Source organism: Dryobates pubescens, chromosome 3 (assembly GCF_014839835.1).
Source record: "Dryobates pubescens isolate bDryPub1 chromosome 3, bDryPub1.pri, whole genome shotgun sequence".
Classification (NCBI taxonomy): domain Eukaryota; kingdom Metazoa; phylum Chordata; class Aves; order Piciformes; family Picidae; genus Dryobates; species Dryobates pubescens.
Genome location: NC_071614.1, coordinates 5,084,506 through 5,102,991, shown reverse-complemented (window position 1 = coordinate 5,102,991; position 18,486 = coordinate 5,084,506). Strand labels below are relative to the sequence as shown.

Genomic DNA, 18,486 nt, shown 5'->3' with positions numbered 1-18,486 from the left:
ACCGGGAGGGAGGTTGGGGTTCCCAGGTGAGCGCTGGCACCTTGGGGTGGTCACTTTGGGTGGTGCAGGGCTGGGTGCTGACCCCACAGAGTGCCCATCAGTGCAGGAGGAAGGAAGGGACAGCTTTTGGGAAGCCATCCCCACTTTGGAGGGGATGATGGGACCCTCTGCCACTGGCTGAGCCCTTGGTGATTTCCCCTTTCTCCTGGCAGGGCAGTGGCAGGCAGCATATGGGCGACGTCGGTGGGCAGACACCTCAGAGAAGACAGGCTTGAGAAGAGCAGGGTCTCACCTCTTTTCCCTCACTTCCAAGTCATCTCCATCACCAGTGGGACTGGCCACCCTGACCTGTGGCCATGGAGAACTCCTTCCTTCTGGAGACCAATTCCTCCTGTGCAGACTGCAGCGTGAGGGGGGAAGAGGGTGTGAATATATCCAGCCCCACACTGAGCCCCAGCTTCTACGCCACAGTGCCTGTCATCTACTCCATCATCTGTGCTGTGGGGCTGATGGGCAACACCGCTGTCATCTATGTGATCCTCAAAGCCCCCAAGATGAAAACGGTCACCAACATCTTCATCCTCAACCTGGCCATCGCTGATGAGCTCTTCACCTTGGTGCTACCCATCAACATTGCTGACTACCTGCTCCTGCAGTGGCCCTTTGGAGAGTTCATGTGCAAGCTCATCATCTCCATAGACCAGTACAACACCTTCTCCAGCATCTACTTCCTCACTGTCATGAGCATTGACCGCTACCTAGTTGTGGTGGCCACCACCAAGTCCAGGAAGATGTCCTACCGCACCTACCGAGCAGCCAAAATCGTCAGCCTCTGCGTCTGGTCCTTTGTCACAGTCATCATCCTGCCCTTCACTGTCTTTGCCAAGATACACACGGAGCAGGGACGCTCCCAATGCGTCTTCGTGTTCCCCCAGCCCGAGAGCATGTGGTGGAAAGGCAGTCGGATCTACACGCTGATTCTGGGCTTTGCCATCCCCGTGTCCACCATCTGCATCCTCTACACCACGATGCTGCTCAGGCTGAGACGCGTGCACCTCGACTGCAATGCGAAAGCCCTGGACAAGGCCAAAAAAAAGGTGACTCTGATGGTGGTTGTCATCCTGGCTGTGTGCCTGTTCTGCTGGACACCCTACCACCTTAGCACGGTGGTGGCCCTCACCACAGACATCCCCCAAACACCACTCATCATTGGGATTTCCTACTTCATTACTACCTTGAGTTATGCCAACAGCTGCTTCAACCCTTTCCTGTATGCCTTTCTAGACGACAGTTTCCGCAGGAGCTTTCGCAAACTGATGGATTGCAGAGCCACTACTTAAAGCCAGCCCTCAGTCCCCTCCTGTGTCCTCTCACAGTCATCTGCCCTTCCTGGGTGACTCCAGCTCAAAGAGTGCTTTTTCTTCAGCCTCCTTGTGATAGCCCACAGGGCTTCAGACTGTCTCTGCTCCAGACACAAACTGACAGGTGGATCTTTCCCAGCTTTCCTGCACTAATTTCCTCAGTACTGCTCTCCACCCCTTGCCCTATTTTGGGTGGTGGTTTGTTGTTTGGTGGGGTCTTGCTTACTTTCTTCTCTAATGTACTTTCTGTCCCAGTTTTGTAGCTCAGAGCTGCAGGAGGTCCTTCTCCCCTTTTTTAAAGGCATCACTCTGTGAATTCTAAACACACATCTGTCTCTGTTACTGGTGATTTGTAAAGCCCAATAAAGGTGTCTCATTGTCTAGTTTAATGATTCCTCAGCTTCTTTCATACCCACAGGACCTGCTTACCCGAAGTCTTGCAAACTTAGCAGCATTGAAAAAGGCAAAGCTCCAAAGGATAAGGAACAAATCAAGGTGTTGAACTCATTTTGGTTTACAGGGGGCTGAGACAGGGCAGTCAAACTGTGTGATGACAGGTGAGGGATACTTCATTGTGGCTTTAAAGGAGAAAGAGCAAGTCCTCACTCGCAAATGAAACAGGACAAGGTGGGTTTGGAGCCACTTGCTGTGGCACAGCTTAATGCTGGACGTGGCAGCTTTTGTTTGCATCAGAAACCTTGCTCACGTTTTTCTTTGTCATATGTTTATGGACAAACTCTTTTTTTCCACATAGAGATCTATTTGGTTGTTTGGTTTTTTTTAGTCCCAGAAAACAGAAGGGGAAGATGCTTTCAGAACAAGCTAGGCTTTAATGGGTTGAAAAATGACTTGCTGAAATGCAGGTGGTATTCTGACTTACTCCTTGCAAATCATAAAGCAACATATGCAGTGGTTAGGGTACATCTCAGAGAAGCTTGAGTTGGAAGAGAGATTAAAGATCATCTGGTTCCAGCCCCCCTGCCATGGGCAGGGACACCTCCCACTTGACCAGGTTACTCAAAGCCTCATCCAGCCTGATCTTAGACACTTCCAGGGATGAGGCATCCACAACTTCTCTGGGCAACTCTCTCCAGTGTCTCACCATCCTCATAGTAAAGAACTTCTTCCTAATGTCTAATCTAAATCTACCCTGCTCTAGTTTAAAACCATTGCCCTTTGTCCAGGCTTAACAGTCTCTCATGCACAGTCTGCTTGCTGGTGACATTTACTAATAATGAGGACAAAGGAAGTTGAATAAAAAACAATCCAAAAGATCAGGTTCATTTTATCTGGAGGAGAGGGGGAGAGTACCAATTAAAGTTGCATTGGAATTCATGTGTCCAAACACTGCACAAGGAGATCATTTCCTCCTCTTTTTTAGGTAAGGGAAACTGAAAATAGGGGGAAGATTGAGGAAATATTTCCAGTCACTGAACATTTTCATTTCCCTTCACATTCATTTCACTTTATTATATCACACCACAAAACCTCCAGCCCAGCCCACTCACTGGCAGAACAGTGTAAAAAGCTGAAGAGTCCTTGACCACTGCTTAGCAACAACTAAACCATCGGTGTGTTATCACCATTATTCTCATCCTAAATCCAAAACACAGCACCATGCAAGCTGTTGGGAAGAAGATTAACTCTACCCCAGCCAAACCTTATGAGGAGAGGCTGAGGGAGCTGGGCTTGTTTAGCCTGGAGGAGGCTCAGGGGAGACCTTATTGCTGTCTACAGCTACCTGAATGGTGGTTGTGGCCAGGAGGGGGTTGGTCTCTTCTCCCAGGCAAGCAGCACCAGAACAAGAGGACACAGTCTCAAGCTGTATCAGGGGAAGTTTAGGCTGGAGGTGAGGAGAAAATTCTTCACTGAGAGAGTTGTTATCCATTGGAATGTGCTGCCCAGGGAGGTGGTGGAGTCACCACCCCTGGAGGTGTTCAAGAGGGGACTGGACGTGGCACTTGGTGCCATGGTTTAGTAGTCATGAGGTCTGTGGTGACAGGTTGGACTTGATGATCTTTGAGGTCTCTTCCAGCCTTGGTGATTCTGTGTGATTCTGTGTGCGATTCTCCCATCCCCATGAAGGAGGTGAGAAGCGGCTGTGTGGTGCTTAGTTGCTGGTTAAGGATAAACCATGACAGATATTAAATCAGTGTAACAGAAGTTTTGTTACATGTTTCTCCCTCCACGAAACTGAAAAAAAAACCCACCCCAAACAACAAAACAAACAGACAAACAAACAAACCCCAAACCAAATCAAATCACACAACCCCCCACCTTTACTAGCAGATTTCAGTAATTAAACACACTCTGGTATATTGCTATGCCACACAGCTGGGCTGATGATGAAATCATTTCTCCTTATAAGCCATTCATGTTCTCTGAGGCAGTGTTAATTTCAAAACCCAGTCAGGCTGGCATGGAAATGAAAGGCATTACTGGGGCAACAGTGGTGCCTAATTCTGCTTCACTGAAGGGTGTATGATTGCCATCCACCAGACAGAAGCTGGCATTTGAAAGAGCAAGTCTAAAAGTCGTTGACCACGTATTTCCACACCGCCTAAAAAAGCCTGCTGAAGGGACTGGTGTCTCTCATTTCATCCTTGTGCCTTCCTTTCCAGCCCTGAACATTCTGGGATCCTTGGTTCTGTGATTCAAGTACAGATCCCAGGCACTCCATTATTTGGCAGCAGACTGTAAAGTGGAGAATCATAGAATCAACAAGGGTGGAAAAGATCTCAGAGATCATCAAGTCCAACCTGTCACCACGGACCTCATGACGACTAAACCATGGCACCAAGTGCCACATCCAATCCCCTCTTGAACACCTCCAGGGATGGGGACTCCACCACCTCCCTGGGCAGCACATTCCAATGGCTAACAACTCTTTCTGTGAAGAACTTTCTCCTCACCTTGAGCCTAAACCTCCATTCATGCAGTTTGAGACTGTGTCCTCTTGTTCTGGTGCTGGATGCCTGGGAGAAGAGATCAACCCCCTCCTGGCTACAACCTCCCTTCAGGTAGCTGTAGAGAGCAAGGAGGTCTCCCCTGAGCCTTCTCTTCTCCAGGCTAAGCAACCCTAGCTCCCTCAGCCTCTCCTCACAGGGCTGTGCTCGAGGCCTCTCCCCAGCCTCGTTACCCTTTTCTGGACACGTTCAAGAGTCTCAATGTCCTTCTTAAATTAGTATTATCACTTACACTGGTGACAGGCAGCTCACAATACAGGCCATAAAACTAATTAGGTACAACATCTGAAGCTGACCAGCAGGAAAATATAACTCACTTTCAATAATGAAAGGTACAAAGTGGTTATAAAATTTTTACAGCAGAACATGCAGCATAGCACAGTGAAGAAAGCAAGATGTGTGCAGTACAAGTAAATGATTGCACATGGTAGATCAGCAGGTGAAAGAATATGGCATCCATAAGGTCTTTTGCATCCTTTTTATCCAGATGTGCCTGATGGATAACTAAAGGGAACTCTCAGTGCCTGGGGCCCTGGGAATCTTAGAATCATAGAATGTTGGGGATTGGAAGGGGCCTCTGGAGATCATCTAGTCCAACACCCTGATAATATAGGTTTGCTTATAGAAGGTTGCACACAATGTGTCCAGGTGGGTTTTGTAAGTCTCCAGGGAAAGAGACTCCTCAACATGTCCAGGCAGCCTGGTCCAGGGCTCAGGCACCCTCACAACAAGAATTTTTTCCTCAAGGTCAAGTGAAATGTTCTAGCTTGCACCCACTGCCCTTTACCCATGGGTGTCTGGCTAGATGAAAAAAGTCATTTTGCATCCCAATGGTTTAGTCAGCAGCATGAGCTTGCCTTTCTTCTGCAGGGTACATACCTTGATACAGGCCTGAGCCCCATAGGCTTGAGAGTGAGGAGAAAGTTCTTCACCAAGAGTCATTCACCATTGGAATGTGCTGCCCAGGGAGGTGGTGGAGTCACCATCCCTGGAGGTGTTCAAGAGGGGTTTGGACGTGGCACTTGGTGCCATGGTTGAGTCATGAGGTCTGTGGTGACAGGTTGGACTTGATGATCTTTGAGTTCTCCTCCAACCTTGGTGATACTGTGATACTCTTTATCTGGAGCTGGAGTGACTGCAGTAAGCCAAGACAAAACAGTGTCATCTTTTCCCTGTAAGTGAGTATTCAGCTTTCACCCTCAAATAATAGTATTAAACAGACCCAGGACTCCAGGCTGTCAGCACCAAAGCTCCTCCATGACACATGTGCCTTGCTTTCCATCAGCATTACCCTACAGGCTTTATATAGCAAGCTAGAAGGACCCAGAGAGTAGAGCTCTTTGCCGTAGAGACTTGCTGTTAGACGGTGAATGCACTGAGTTTGGTCTAGTTGCCTTTGAACAGAGGGAGTTTTCCTCACTATGTTCAGAAACTCTGGAATTTCAAGAGCCTGAAAACACAGGAAAAAAAAATCTTTTTTATTCCAGAGACAATTCTTATGGGGCCCCAGCAGTTCCAACTTCTATAAGTAATTAATAACATAAACTACACAAATACTATACCAATACCTCAGTGGGATAACATCCAATCTGTTAGAAGTAAAATTTACTTAAATTAAGGGCTTATGAATCAAAGAGCAAAAAGGATCTGATAGTCAGTGCAGACAGTGTATGAAGTAGAATTTGACAGGCTTGAGTTGAGCAGAGCAATATTTGACACAGACACTGTTAGCCAACACACACAGCACAGCATGCAGCAGGCAAACCCCTCTGTGTGTTCACATGTGCAGTGCAGACAAGTTTGCAGTACAAAAATAGGAAGGTTGTGATTTGTTATAGATGACTCCTGGTAAAAGTTTTTGGTAACAGTTTTATTGGCACTAAAAGATCTTAAAAAGGTAATAAAAGGCAATAAAAGCAAGCAAAGGAACCGGTTGGGCATGCGGGGGTACAAAACTTCACCCCGCAGCAGCCTTACAATAGCTTTCTTCATCTTATATAGTTACCTCATCTACATAAACAAATTTATGCTAAATAGAAGGCAGGCATATGATAATGAGTCTTCAGAATAGGTGATCAAATCCCTTCTCCCTACATTCTGTGTGGTAGGGGTCAAAGCATCCCCTTGCAAGCATGCTCAGTCATCCAGGCTTCTTATCTACAGAAAACAAATTCTCAGTTCCTCTCCTCAGCCTTGGTGTCTCCAATTAGCCAAACACACTGTCTCTGTTTAAGTCTGTGAAATATGCAGCTCCCCCTTTGTCCTCAAAACAGGCTCCTGCAAGCTTCTGACCCCCAGTCCCAGTGCACTCTGAATTCTCTACCTTTAACACAAATCACAGAATCATCAGTATATTCATAACATGATTCTTTTGCTCATTCTGGTAAGCAGCTGCCTACACCGGCAGCCCAGTCGTGCCAAGGAATCCTTAGCGAAGTCCATCTGAGGGTTAATTGCTCATCAGTGTAAGTAAGACTCTCTCAAACCAGCCCATTCCAGTTAGTGGTCCTCAGCACCCTCAATTTCTCTGGCCTCCTCCTGTTTCAAAATAGTCCCTTGGCAGACAATGGAGAGGTGTTTAAGCCCAGGCTGGATGAGGCTCTGGCCAGCCTGATCTAGGTGGGGGTGTCCCTGCCCATGACAGCGGGGTTGGAACTAGATCATCCTTGTGGTCCCTTCCAACCCTCACTGGTTCTATGATTCTAAGGCAGATGAGAGAAACCAATCTTCTTTTTCTGCATTCCAAAATGAAAAGAAAACAACTAAGTTTTTGTCTCATTTCTGCTTTTTTTTTTTTTTTCAGAGCTATTGTTAGGAGATGTGAAGAAAAATCACAAACTAACAACATATTGCTAAGACTGTGCAATTTAGGGCTTTATGAGTGCTTCCAACAAATCTTTTTTCTACTTCCAAACCCCTTGTGCCACCAGAGGGAGTTCAAAGACAACTTATTCAGTGAAGGTACTAAGTGGTAACTCCAGTTTCCGCTGTCCTGCTCCACACAGAACAGGCATTTTTCTGTATAAGGTGTCTTTTCCTTAAATTCCACTTAAAAGCACGATAAATAGGTCTAAGAAAGGAATAAAATACATATATATATGTATGTATGTATGTATATATATTATGCACACACCAGAGATTAAGCCATATTTTCTAAAGGTGTGTTCCCAAAGCTGTTTGGGGTTTTTCTGCTTCTTTATTATCATCCTTTTAAAATGTATTGTACTCTCAAACATGAAGAGTTATGATGTCTGGATGCAGCTGAGGACCCATCTCCTTCTCTACATTCTCACTCTGGGTGGAGAGAGTGATTTGGGGAAGCATTGAGCAGGGGTCACTGATACAGAGCAGAGGCAGCATCAGCAGGCAGAGCCCAGCTTTCCTCCCCACCATGCCGTGGTTTAGTTGATTAGATGGTGTTGGGTGATAGGTTGGACTTGTTGATCTTGAAGGTCTTTTCCAACCTGGTTAATTCTATTCTATTCTATTCTATTCTATTCTATTCTATTCTATTCTATTCTATTCTATTCTATTCCTACTCTACTTTCTACTATATTCTATTTCTACTCTACTCTGCTCTACTCTACCATTCCCTGCGGAGCCTAGGCTTCCTCGGGTCAAGGATTTGGATATCTGTAAAATGAAATGTCCCCCTTCCCCCCCCCTTATTTCCTTTTTTCTGTTCTGGGTTCCTATTATCCCCAAAGTGGCTTTAGTGTTTTGGGCGTTTCCCTTCCTTTCAGCCCTAGATGGCACTGGTTCTTCACTGACAAGCTATCACTGTTTTTCTAAAGGGAGACTAAAAAAGTGCTCCCAAGAGCTAATTTGGATACTATGTCATAGCACATGCCCAAAGAAATACGATTTAGCCATGGAAAACAAGAGTGGGATTTAGATTGTAACCTGAAGGGAGGTTGTAGCCAGGTGGGGGGTTGGCCTCTTCTCCCAGGCAAGCAGCACCAGAACGAAAAGACACAGTCTCAAGCTGTGCCACAGCAAGTTTAGGCTGGAGATGAGGAGAAAGTTCTTCACAGAAAGAGTAATTGGCCATTGGGATGTGCTGCCCAGGGAGGTGGTGGAGTCACCATCCCTGGAGGTGTTCAAAAAGGGACTGGACGCGGCACTTGAAGCCATGGTTTAGTTAGTCATGAGGCGCTGGGTGACAGGTTGGACTTGATCATCTCTGAGGCCTTTTCCAAACTTGTTGATTCTGTGTTTCTATATATAAGAACTGGCATTAATCCCTATGCATTTCAATACTTTGGAGGTGAGTGCTTTTTAACAAGCATTGCTTGAACAGTTGAACCAAACCTGATGAAATCATGGAAGTTCAATTAAAATCCAGATTGAAACTCCTTTTTACTCCCAAATGTAAATTCTCAGTTCAGACACAAGGCAAGAGATTCTCAAGCAAAGTCCTTAAAGTGAAATGGATGCTTTCTTTACAGAACATGTGTCCAAATTTGGTTTGTAATGTATACATTAAGAAAAAAAAATAGCTGTATGCTTCCAATAAGGAAGAAGGAATGCAATTATTTAAGGGTCTGGCAGAATTCTGGGGAGCTGTAAGTAGTAGAAGGGGCTTGGATACAGTTAGTGTGATTTTGCTATATGGATAGCCAATGATTTAATGTCTTTATAAAGTATTACAGGCTACAACAGTGCCCTCAAATACTGCAATTCATGTCCTCTATTGGATGAAAGCCCTACAGCATGTCTGAGTGGCACCAGAGCTCTTTTCTGCAGGGAGAAACCTAGGCTGCAGTACCTGGCACCTGAGGAGTAAGCACTCCTCACCTCTAGCTCTGAGCTGCGTTCTTTCCTTGGCTACCAAGGCTAAGTCAAATCAGTAGAAGAACAGCAGTGTTGTGGAGCTAGTCATAGAAACATAGAATCAATAAGGTTGGAAAAGACCTTGAGGATCATCAAGTCCAACCTGTCACCCAACACCTCATGACTAACTAAACCATGGCACCAAGTGCCACGTCCACTCCCCTCTTGAACACCTCCAGGGATGGTGACTCCACCACCTCCCTGGGCAGCACATTCCCATGGCTAACAACTCTCTCTGTGAAGAACTTTCTCCTCACCTGGAGCCTAAACCTCCACTGGCACAGTTTGAGACTGTGTCCTCTTGTTCTGGTGTTGATTGCCTAGGAGAAGAGACCAACCCCCTCCTGGCTATTTACTGCTGATACTATGGCATCACTGGGATGCTGACCAGTCTGGGTCGCTGGGGTTGGCATTTACCCACTTAGAGAAAATTCCAAGCTGCACAAGAGAATTGCAGCCCAGAACAGACACTGTCAGCTTTCCTGAAGAGACTGCTCTCCTGAAAGCCTGAGAGGAGTGTGAGCCTGCTCTCCTCCACGCCTCACATGAGAGATGCATGCTCCAAGGTCTGCATTTTGCTTCTCTGTTAAATTCACCTTAAAACTGAGTCTGAAAAAAAAATGCACCTGGGCTTTTCTACCTCACTCACTGAGTCTGTGCTACCAAACAGATCTTCAGCTAAAGAAATAACGAGGCTGAATTGTGGTTGGCATAGTGACATAGCAGCAATATGCTACATAAAAGCTTCATGTGCTTTATATTGGGTACTTACAGAAGCTATTGTCTTCATATCTGATGGGCCTTAACAGTTTGACATTTGTTCTTTGCAATGAGCTGAAGCTACCCCCAGTGCCAGCAGGAGCTGACGTGGTAGATCATTTCTGATCTCTGGTGCTGCAGCATGTGATGGGAGCTTTGGATTTCTCTACCAAAAAATTTAAAAGCAATTGCAGATGCCTGAGAAATTTATGCACTGTGTGATTACAGAGTGCTAGAAGTTCAATTACAGACCTTTCTAATAAGGGGGTGAGCTTTTCATTTTCTTCCCTCTGCTTTTAAATATTGGTTAATCTAAGAAGATTTATTGCTTTGCTTCGTAACAAATCAGTCAGGATTGCAAAGTGAGGATCTTTCTAGAAGTTTGCTGTTTGTTTTGCAAGAGAACAGATTGCCAGGAACTGGGTTTATGCACTTTTTAATACCCAGCAATAAGTAAATGCAGTGATTTGAAAGAATAGACAAGAAACATCTCCATCATTCAGAAAAACCAGCTGGGTCCTCACTAAAGACCAACACAAACCATAAAAGCTTTCAGTTCAGAAGAGAATCATAAAACTTCTTACTTAATAACAGTATTTTAAACAAAGTAAGTTTATCTAAACTTTCCAGATCACCTTGGTCCTACAAAATTAAGTCAACCCTGTTCAGTATACTACACATTTCCAGATTATATTTACTTTGGAAGAGAAAAATAAAACAAGCCCAGGACTTTCAGATCCCAAGTGCAAGCCTTGGCAATGTTTATCTGGAGGCAGGTACTTCAGCCAGGGCAAGGATGATTGCTCTTTCCAGCATCAAGCTAAAATCACGGGAATAAAATCAACTCTTCTGAGGAGTGGGGAGAGGCTGAGGGAGCTGGGGTTACTTAGCCTGGAGAAGAGGAGGCTCAGGGGAGACCTTTTTGCTGTCTACAACTACCTGAAGGGAGGTTGTAGCCAGGTGGGGGTTGGTCTCTTCTCCCAGGCAACCAGCACCAGAACAAGAGGACACAGTCTCAAGCTGTATCAGGGGATGTTTAGGCTGGATGTTAGGAAAAAGCTCTTCATAGAAAGAGAGATTGGCCATTGGAATGTGCTGCTCAGGGTGGTGGTGGAGTCACCATCACTGGAGGTGTTTAGGAAGAGACTGGATAGGGTGCTTGGTGCCATAGTTTGGTTAATTAGATAGTGTTGGATGATAGGTTGGACTCAATGATCTCTAAGGTCTTTTCCAACCTGGTTAATTCTACCCTACCCTACCCTACCCTACCCTATCCTATCCAGCCTAAGAAGAGTGATGAGCACAGGCAAAAAGCAAGGAGAAAACCCATCCCTGTAAACATTCCAGGTCAGGTTGGACAGGGCTTTGATCAACCTGCTCTAGTTGCAGATGTCTCTGCTCACTGCAGGACTAGATGTCCTTTAAAGGTCCCTTCTCACCAAAACCATTCTATGATTCTTTGAATGTCATTTTGGGGCTTTCTAAAGTACAGTGACACTTCTGTTCCTCCCACTTCTCCACATAAATGCTGTCAGGTATTTAGATCCCAGGCATATGTTTGGCTCTACTTTCATAAGGGGAACACAGTGTCTTGAAAGAGTTTCTAACTGAGGAACTGAAAAAAATATTCTTTTAAAGCAGCTCAGCAGCCTGTTCTTTGTCAGGCAACAAATGTCAGCAAAAAAAGATCAAAAGCACCAAAGAGAGCTTTCAGATGATGGCAATAACTGGTGATGCCTGGAAGCAGAGCTCTATTTGTGGAATCTGGCAAGAGGCTGGGATTTGCACTTTGGAGCAAACACAACTGTACACTGAGAAGTTTTACCCAAGTCCTGTCGGTAGGGTGCTGCTCTCTTCTTTGGTCACACTTGGGGATGCATCTTGTGAGATGTCCTCTGCCAGTTTCAGCTCTTCTGTGACCCAGAAATTTCTGTTGGGCCATAAGAATTGCTGTCTCACCAACAGCCTTTTTCTCCCCTCTGGTTTCTCCATTCTGCACACATGAAGACCTTTAGATCAATAGGGTGGTGAAGAGAAGACAGAAAAGCAGGAGGGAAATAGAATCATAGAATCAATAAGGTTGGAAAAGACCTCAAAGATCATCAAGTCCAACCTGTCACTCAAGACCTTATGACTACTAAACCATAGCACCAAGTGCCACTTCCAGTCCCCTCTTGAACACCTCCGGGGATGGGGACTCCACCACCTCCCTGGGCAGCACATTCCAATGGCTAACAACTCTCTCTGTGAAGAACTTTCTCCTCACCTCGAGCCTAACACTATTTGCTCTGAAAGACAACAGATATTGGCTTGCTCTGAAATGCTCATGAACTGGTTTCAGCAATTCAACTCAAAACCTTGGGTGAAGACAAGTAAGCAGCAGACCACAAATTGGGAGCAATGAAATGGAAGTATCTTCATGAGGGTTTCTACATCTATTTGCAAGAGTCTGGATGTCAAACAAAATTCTATCTTTTGAAATCCTGGTGAAACAAATCTCTGTATTTATTCCTTACATTTGGATTAGATTTCTAAAGAATTCCTTATCTGAAGAGCTGGTAGGGAAATGGGCTCCTTCAATTTTTATTTTTCAGAACATTTTACTTCCTTGGAAGCAAAATCAGCCTTACAACCTCCACATTTCCTTGCCTTCTCGTTTCAAAGTCAAACCCTCTAGGATTTAGAGCAGATTTCCACAATCCAATTCAAGCATCAAAACAGGATCAAAATAAAACAAACAAGCAAGCAAACAAACAAAACTAATCAATGCCTTGAGCTGCTGTGCTACCTTTTAGAGTCTTCACATCACGATGCTACCTGAGTCCTTTGCAACACCTCAGCAATGCATGTGCAAAATCATCTCTCCATGCAGCTCTATCAGCTTGAGGTTCTGGGAATGAATTTTCCTAAGCAGACAGTTTAAGCGCAAGAGCTACCAAGGAATTTGCTTGGTTCCTTACTAGTGTAAGGTCATGGCAGTTTCAGGCAACAGAGATGGCTATGACAGCAAAAGAATAAAAAGAAAATATGGATATAATAGTGATTAAAAAGAAAACCACAAACAAAACATATGCAGAGATTCCTGCCAGCATTGCAGCCACACTCATGCTAACGAGCCCCATCACCTTTCTGCCTTCTCCCTCCTGCAGCAGTGCACCTCCTCCCAAACTCTAGGCAGGTTGCTATGGAAACCATCAGTGTGGCTACAGAAATGAGGACGAATTATGGGTTTCCTGCACATATACATAAATTACTTTTATCAGAAAAAAAAAGGGGAGAAATGACACAAAATGGCAGGCCCTGTTGCAGAGACACTTTCACCCTGGGGGAGAAAGGACCCTCTGCAGAAGGGTTAGGACACACCTTGAGTACTGTGCCCAGTTCTGGCTCCCTCAGTTTAGGAAAGATGTTGAGTTGCTGGAAGGTGTCCAGAGAAGGGCAACAAAGCTGGGGAGGGGTTTGGAGCACAGCCCTGTGAGGAGAAGCAGAGAGAGCTGAGATTGCTTAGCCTGGAGAAGAGGATGCTCAGGGGAGACCTTACTGCTGTCTATAACTACCTGAAGGGAGGTTGTAGCCAGGTGGGGGTTGGTCTCTTCTCCCAGGCAACCAGCACAAGAGGACACAGTCTCAAGCTGTGTCAGGGGAGGTTTAGACTGGATGTTAGGAAGAAATTCTTCATGGGAGAGAGTGGTTTGCCATTGGAATGTGCTGCCCAGGGAGATGGTGGAGTCACCATCACTGAAGGTGTTTAGGAGGAGACTTGATGGGGTGCTTGGTGTTATGGTTTAGTTGATTAGATGGTGTTGGGTGATAGGTTGGGCATGATGATCTTGAAGTTCTCTTCCAACCTGGTCTGGCCTGGTCTGGTCTGGTCTATTCTATTCTATTCTATTCTATGGCATTTCAGCTGATTGTGGTGGAGTCACCGCCCCTGGAGGTGCTCAAGAAACCTGTGCATGTGGCACTTTGGGACATGGTTTAATGGCCATGGTGGTGTGGAGTTGAAGGTTGGACTTGATGATCTTAGAGGTCTTTTCCAACAGAAATAATCCTGTGATTCTCTGATTCTCCAAGCCAATGTCATCGTGAGAAAAAGCCCATCATCAAATTCTGTCCCTTTTCAGCTGCAAAGGGTTAATGCAAGATGCCCATCAACAACTTCCAAGGGTTTCTGGTTTGCTGAACTTGTGCAATCTGCCATCAGAAAAGTCACTTTAGCTTCGCATCTTGTTCTGTTCTCACAACTTGGCATTGCATTTGGAATTTACTCCTGTTTGTAAGGGGACCTTTTTGACCCTCATAGCCCCGTAAGAAGACACTGGGCATAAAAGTCTCTGCCTCAAAAACAGATGGCTGAAAAGAAAGTGTTGATGCAGAAGAAAAAGAACCAAGAGATGAAAAAGAGCAACACATGACAGGGGCTTCTTTATAGCAAGTTCGCTCCAGCCTTTACATTTTCTCCCATCCTTTTGGGAGATTAAAATATGCCTGCATTGTTTGCTAGATTTGGAGGAAAAGGTGAAAATAGCACTCTGGGTATAGAGAAAGCAAGCTGGAGATGGAGAGAAAGAGGAGGTAGGGGACTGCTCATTGTTCCTGGGGTTTATTTCACTTGTTTAAAATTAGAATACACTAACCACATGCTGAGAAACCACTCATTCAGAATCACAGAATCACCAAGGCTGGAAGAGACCTCAAAGATCATCAAGTCCAACCTGTCACCACAGACTTCATGACTAAACCATGGCACCAAGTGAAACCCTCTTGCAACTCAAAGCCTTTTAATAGCTGCCTACAGAAAGATGGAGGAAACAGAAAGACTCAAACCATGTTACTCTACGGTTCATAGGATCAACCAGGTTGGAAAACACTTCAGAGATCATCAAGTCCAACCCAGTTCTTCATGCTGCATTCAATGAGTTCTATCTAGGGAAGCTGGCAGAACCTGAGCAGAACCTTTGCCTTCTTTTTTAATTTTCTCTTTTTTTTTTTTTTCCCAAACTGACAAACCAGCTCCCAAATAGCTACTTTAGCTTCAGCTTCATTCTCTGCACCATGTTGTTCTTTTTGCCAGCCTGTCTGCTCTGCTCCAACAAAAAAAAAAAGTACAAAGCAAATTGTGTTTCACGGCCCAACTTTCACAGATACGAAAACCAGGCAATCACTGCAAGTTTAGGATTGTACAAAAAAAAAACCCCAACAAAAACCTTCCCTTCCTGGACCCCAATCCACCAAACACTTCTGCAGTCATAAGCACATGAGTAAGTTAAGTGAGCTCTTGGATTCAAGCCAGCAGATAAGTGTTAGATATGCGCCTGGCCCAGCCAATGCACACAATCTGTTGCTAAATGTGACATTTACATATAGATACTTCTTCTTTTTTTTGTTTTTTTTCCCCTTTCTTTTTTCATTTTCTTTTTTGCATTTTTTGGGGAGATCAGAAAAGCTGTTTACAAACCAGAACATAAGGCCAAATCATGATGAAAACCACCCTGCAAGTTCCCCCAGCGCTATTGTGAAGCGCCGTGTACTTTTTGTTTGTTTGCAAAGGGCTTGGAAAGAGCCCAGAGATTGATGCAATTTGCATTTAGCTCGCATTCAAGTCACTATGGCATGCAGACAAGTTCTGAAGGCTAAAATCAACAAGTTCTACCTATAATCAAGACGGCAAGATAACTGATCTCCACGGAATGTTTCCAGTCTTACCCATCTCAGTGGCTCTGAAAGACAGCTGCGAGTTCAAACTGCAGTTTAATTGTCATTAATGCATCTTCCTAAAAATCAGAGAAGGAGAAAAGCATCTTGTCTTTTTTTTTTTTTTCCCCACACTGAAAAGCAATGGGAGGAAGAGGGGGAAAAAAATCAATAAAAAGATGTTTGACTCTCCAAGGAAAATAATTGTTTCAGTTTGACAGCAAAATTGAACGAACTGCGTAGAAGGATGAGCGAGTTTAATGTTTCCAGACTCAGGTTTTTGCAGGTTTAGCTGTCAGATAATAAAATCAAGTTCAGCTTTGTGTGGCTTAGTTAACATATTCATGTTTTCATAAGTATGGTTTATAAAAGCCAGGCAAAGCTAGAGATAAATAAACAGAGATACCACAACGTTACCGCAGCATTTAAAGAGGTGGAACCAAATCAGTGTCCTTCTTGTATACCAATATTCTATCATGGAATCAATAAGGTTGGAAGAGACCTCCGAGATCCTCAAGTCCAACCTGTCACCCAAGACCTCATGACTACTAAACCATAGCACCAAGTGCCATGTCTAATCCCCTCTAGAAGACCTCCAGGGATGGTGACTCCACTGCCTCCCTGGGCAGCCCCTGTGCTAAATGTTCCTCAGTGGGACTAGTGACTTAATCCACTACCCTCTCAGAAACTTCAAGAGTAGGGCCTAAATCTTCTGCTCTGGAGATTAAATGTCATTGAAATCAGCCTAACTCCTTGAAGAATAAAATTATCATTAATTTCCATAAGGATACCACAATCTCTCCATTCAAAATTCAACTGCACTTTAACTCCTAGATAGCTGATAGCGAGTGAAGTAAGCGCTCCTAGTTTGTAACGAGTAGTCCTGCACACACAGGATTTACTGGGTCAATGCTGGTATATTGATAGATTCCCATCTCTATAACAGCCTGCCAATGCTTGCCTAATTTGATTTTCTCACTTAACTTTTCCAATCCCACTTCAGTGCAAAGGCATCTCAGAAACATGTTCTGGTCTGCTACTAAAGCATCTGTTGAAACTGTTGGCCGATGGTGAGACACACATTTTCCTTTCATCTCTGCCATAACTTTATTCCAACACTGTATTTTGGCAGGAAAGACTATTCCCATTTCTTGGGCAAGAACTTATCTTCTTTTTCAACGCCCAGAAACTCCTGGAACCTGTGATATCCCTGCTTCAAGGATAGCTGCCTGTGTCATGCGACAGCAGGGAGTCAGGGAGGTGAAGGAAAGTACAATGACAACTCCATCCTTCTGTGCTCTCTCCTCTCTGCTGCATGGTGGTTCCCTTGAACCTTCTTGGCACTCACAGAATCACTCATAGAATCATAGAATCAATAAGGTTGGAAAAGACCTCAAAGATCATCAAGTCCAACCTGTCACCCAACACCTCATAACTACTAAACCATGGCACCAAGTGCCACATCCAGCTCTTGAACATCTCCAGGGATGGGGACTGTGGTGGGACTCCACCACCTCCCCGGGCAGCCCATTCCAGTGGGCAATCACTCTCTCTGTGAAGAACTTTCTCCTCACCTCCAGCCTAAACTTCCCCTGGTGCAGCTTGAGACTGTGTCCTCTTGTTCTGGTGCTGGTTGCTTGAGAGAAGAGACCAACCCCCACCTGGCTACAACCTCCCTTCAGGTAGTAGTAGAGAGCAATAAGGTCTCCCCTGAGCCTCCTCTTCTCCAGGCTAAACAACCCCAGCTCCCTCATCCTCTCCTCGCAGGGCTCTCCCCAGCCTCATTGCCCTTCTCTGGACACATTCAAGAGTCTCAATGCCCTTTTTAAACTGAGGGGCCCAGAATTGGACACAGTACTCAAGCTGTGTGTCAATCCAATCAGAAGTATCCCATTGTTTAGTTTCTATCAGGATGGTACCTCGAGTACTGTGTCCAGTTCTGGGCCCCTCAGTTTAGGAAGGATGTTGACTTGCTGGAACGAGTCCAGAGAAGAGCAACAAAGTTGGTGAGGGGTTTGGAACATAAGCCCTACGAGGAGAGGCTGAGGGAGCTGGGGTTGCTTAGCCTGGAGAAGAGGAGACTCAGGGGTGACCTTATTGCTCTCTACAACTACCTGAAGGGAGGTTGTGGACAGACGGATGTTGGTCTCTTCTCCCAGGCAAGCAGTACCAGAACAAGAGGACACAGTCTCAGGCTGCGCCAGGGAAGGTTCAGGCTGGATGTTAGAAAAAAGTTCTATACAGAAAGAGTGATTGCACATTGGAACGGGCTGCCTGGGGAGGTGGTGGAGTCGCCATCACTGGAGGTTTTTAGGAGAAGACTTGATGGGGTGCTTGGTGCCGTGGGTTAGTTGTTTGGGCGGTGTTGGATTGGTTGATGGGTTGGACGTGATGATCTTGAAGGTCTCTTCCAACCTGGTTTATTCTATGTATGTATTCTATGTATGTACATTTAGCCCACTTATTTTGCTCACTTTCAGCAATGAAACACCAGTATATTTTACATTTTTTCCTATGGTTTCACTCAGAAATTGCTTGGCTGGGGAAATGAATTTTATCATCAGATAAATCAGCCTGTTAACAATTAAAAAGCATTCCCATTTTCTGTCCATTTTCTAAGGTTGAGTAGAAAATATAACTCAGCTGAAATCATTGCAGTGAGAAGTCACAGACTTCTTTGCAGAGTGAATTCCTCTGCAGACTTCTTCACTGCAGACTGAATTCAGGTTTTGACAATATTAATCTTGACTAGTACTGCTGACTTGTCCCTGGTTTAATGAAATCCTCATCTCTTGTGCTGTTGCCTTTCCCATTTCATCTTTACTTTGTAGCTGACACATTTTCCCAGTCCAAAGGGTTTAGAAGACAAAAAG

General features: G+C 44.9%; 1 protein-coding gene across 1 annotated transcript; it reads left to right on the top strand.

Moving 5' to 3' along the window:
- The first annotated feature begins 256 nt into the window (after positions 1-256).
- On the top strand, positions 257-1,378 carry NPBWR1 (neuropeptides B and W receptor 1). The gene has a single exon (XM_009903663.2). The coding sequence runs from the start codon at positions 357-359 to the stop codon at positions 1,338-1,340; it is 984 nt and encodes a 327-aa protein (XP_009901965.1). The 5' UTR covers positions 257-356; the 3' UTR covers positions 1,341-1,378.
- The last annotated feature ends 17,108 nt before the right edge of the window (positions 1,379-18,486 follow it).

Bases quoted from the DNA above. Each gene is read 5' to 3' on its own strand.
- NPBWR1 (XM_009903663.2), top strand. From the start codon at position 357: ATGGAGAACTCCTTCCTTCTGGAGACCAATTCCTCCTGTGCAGACTGC.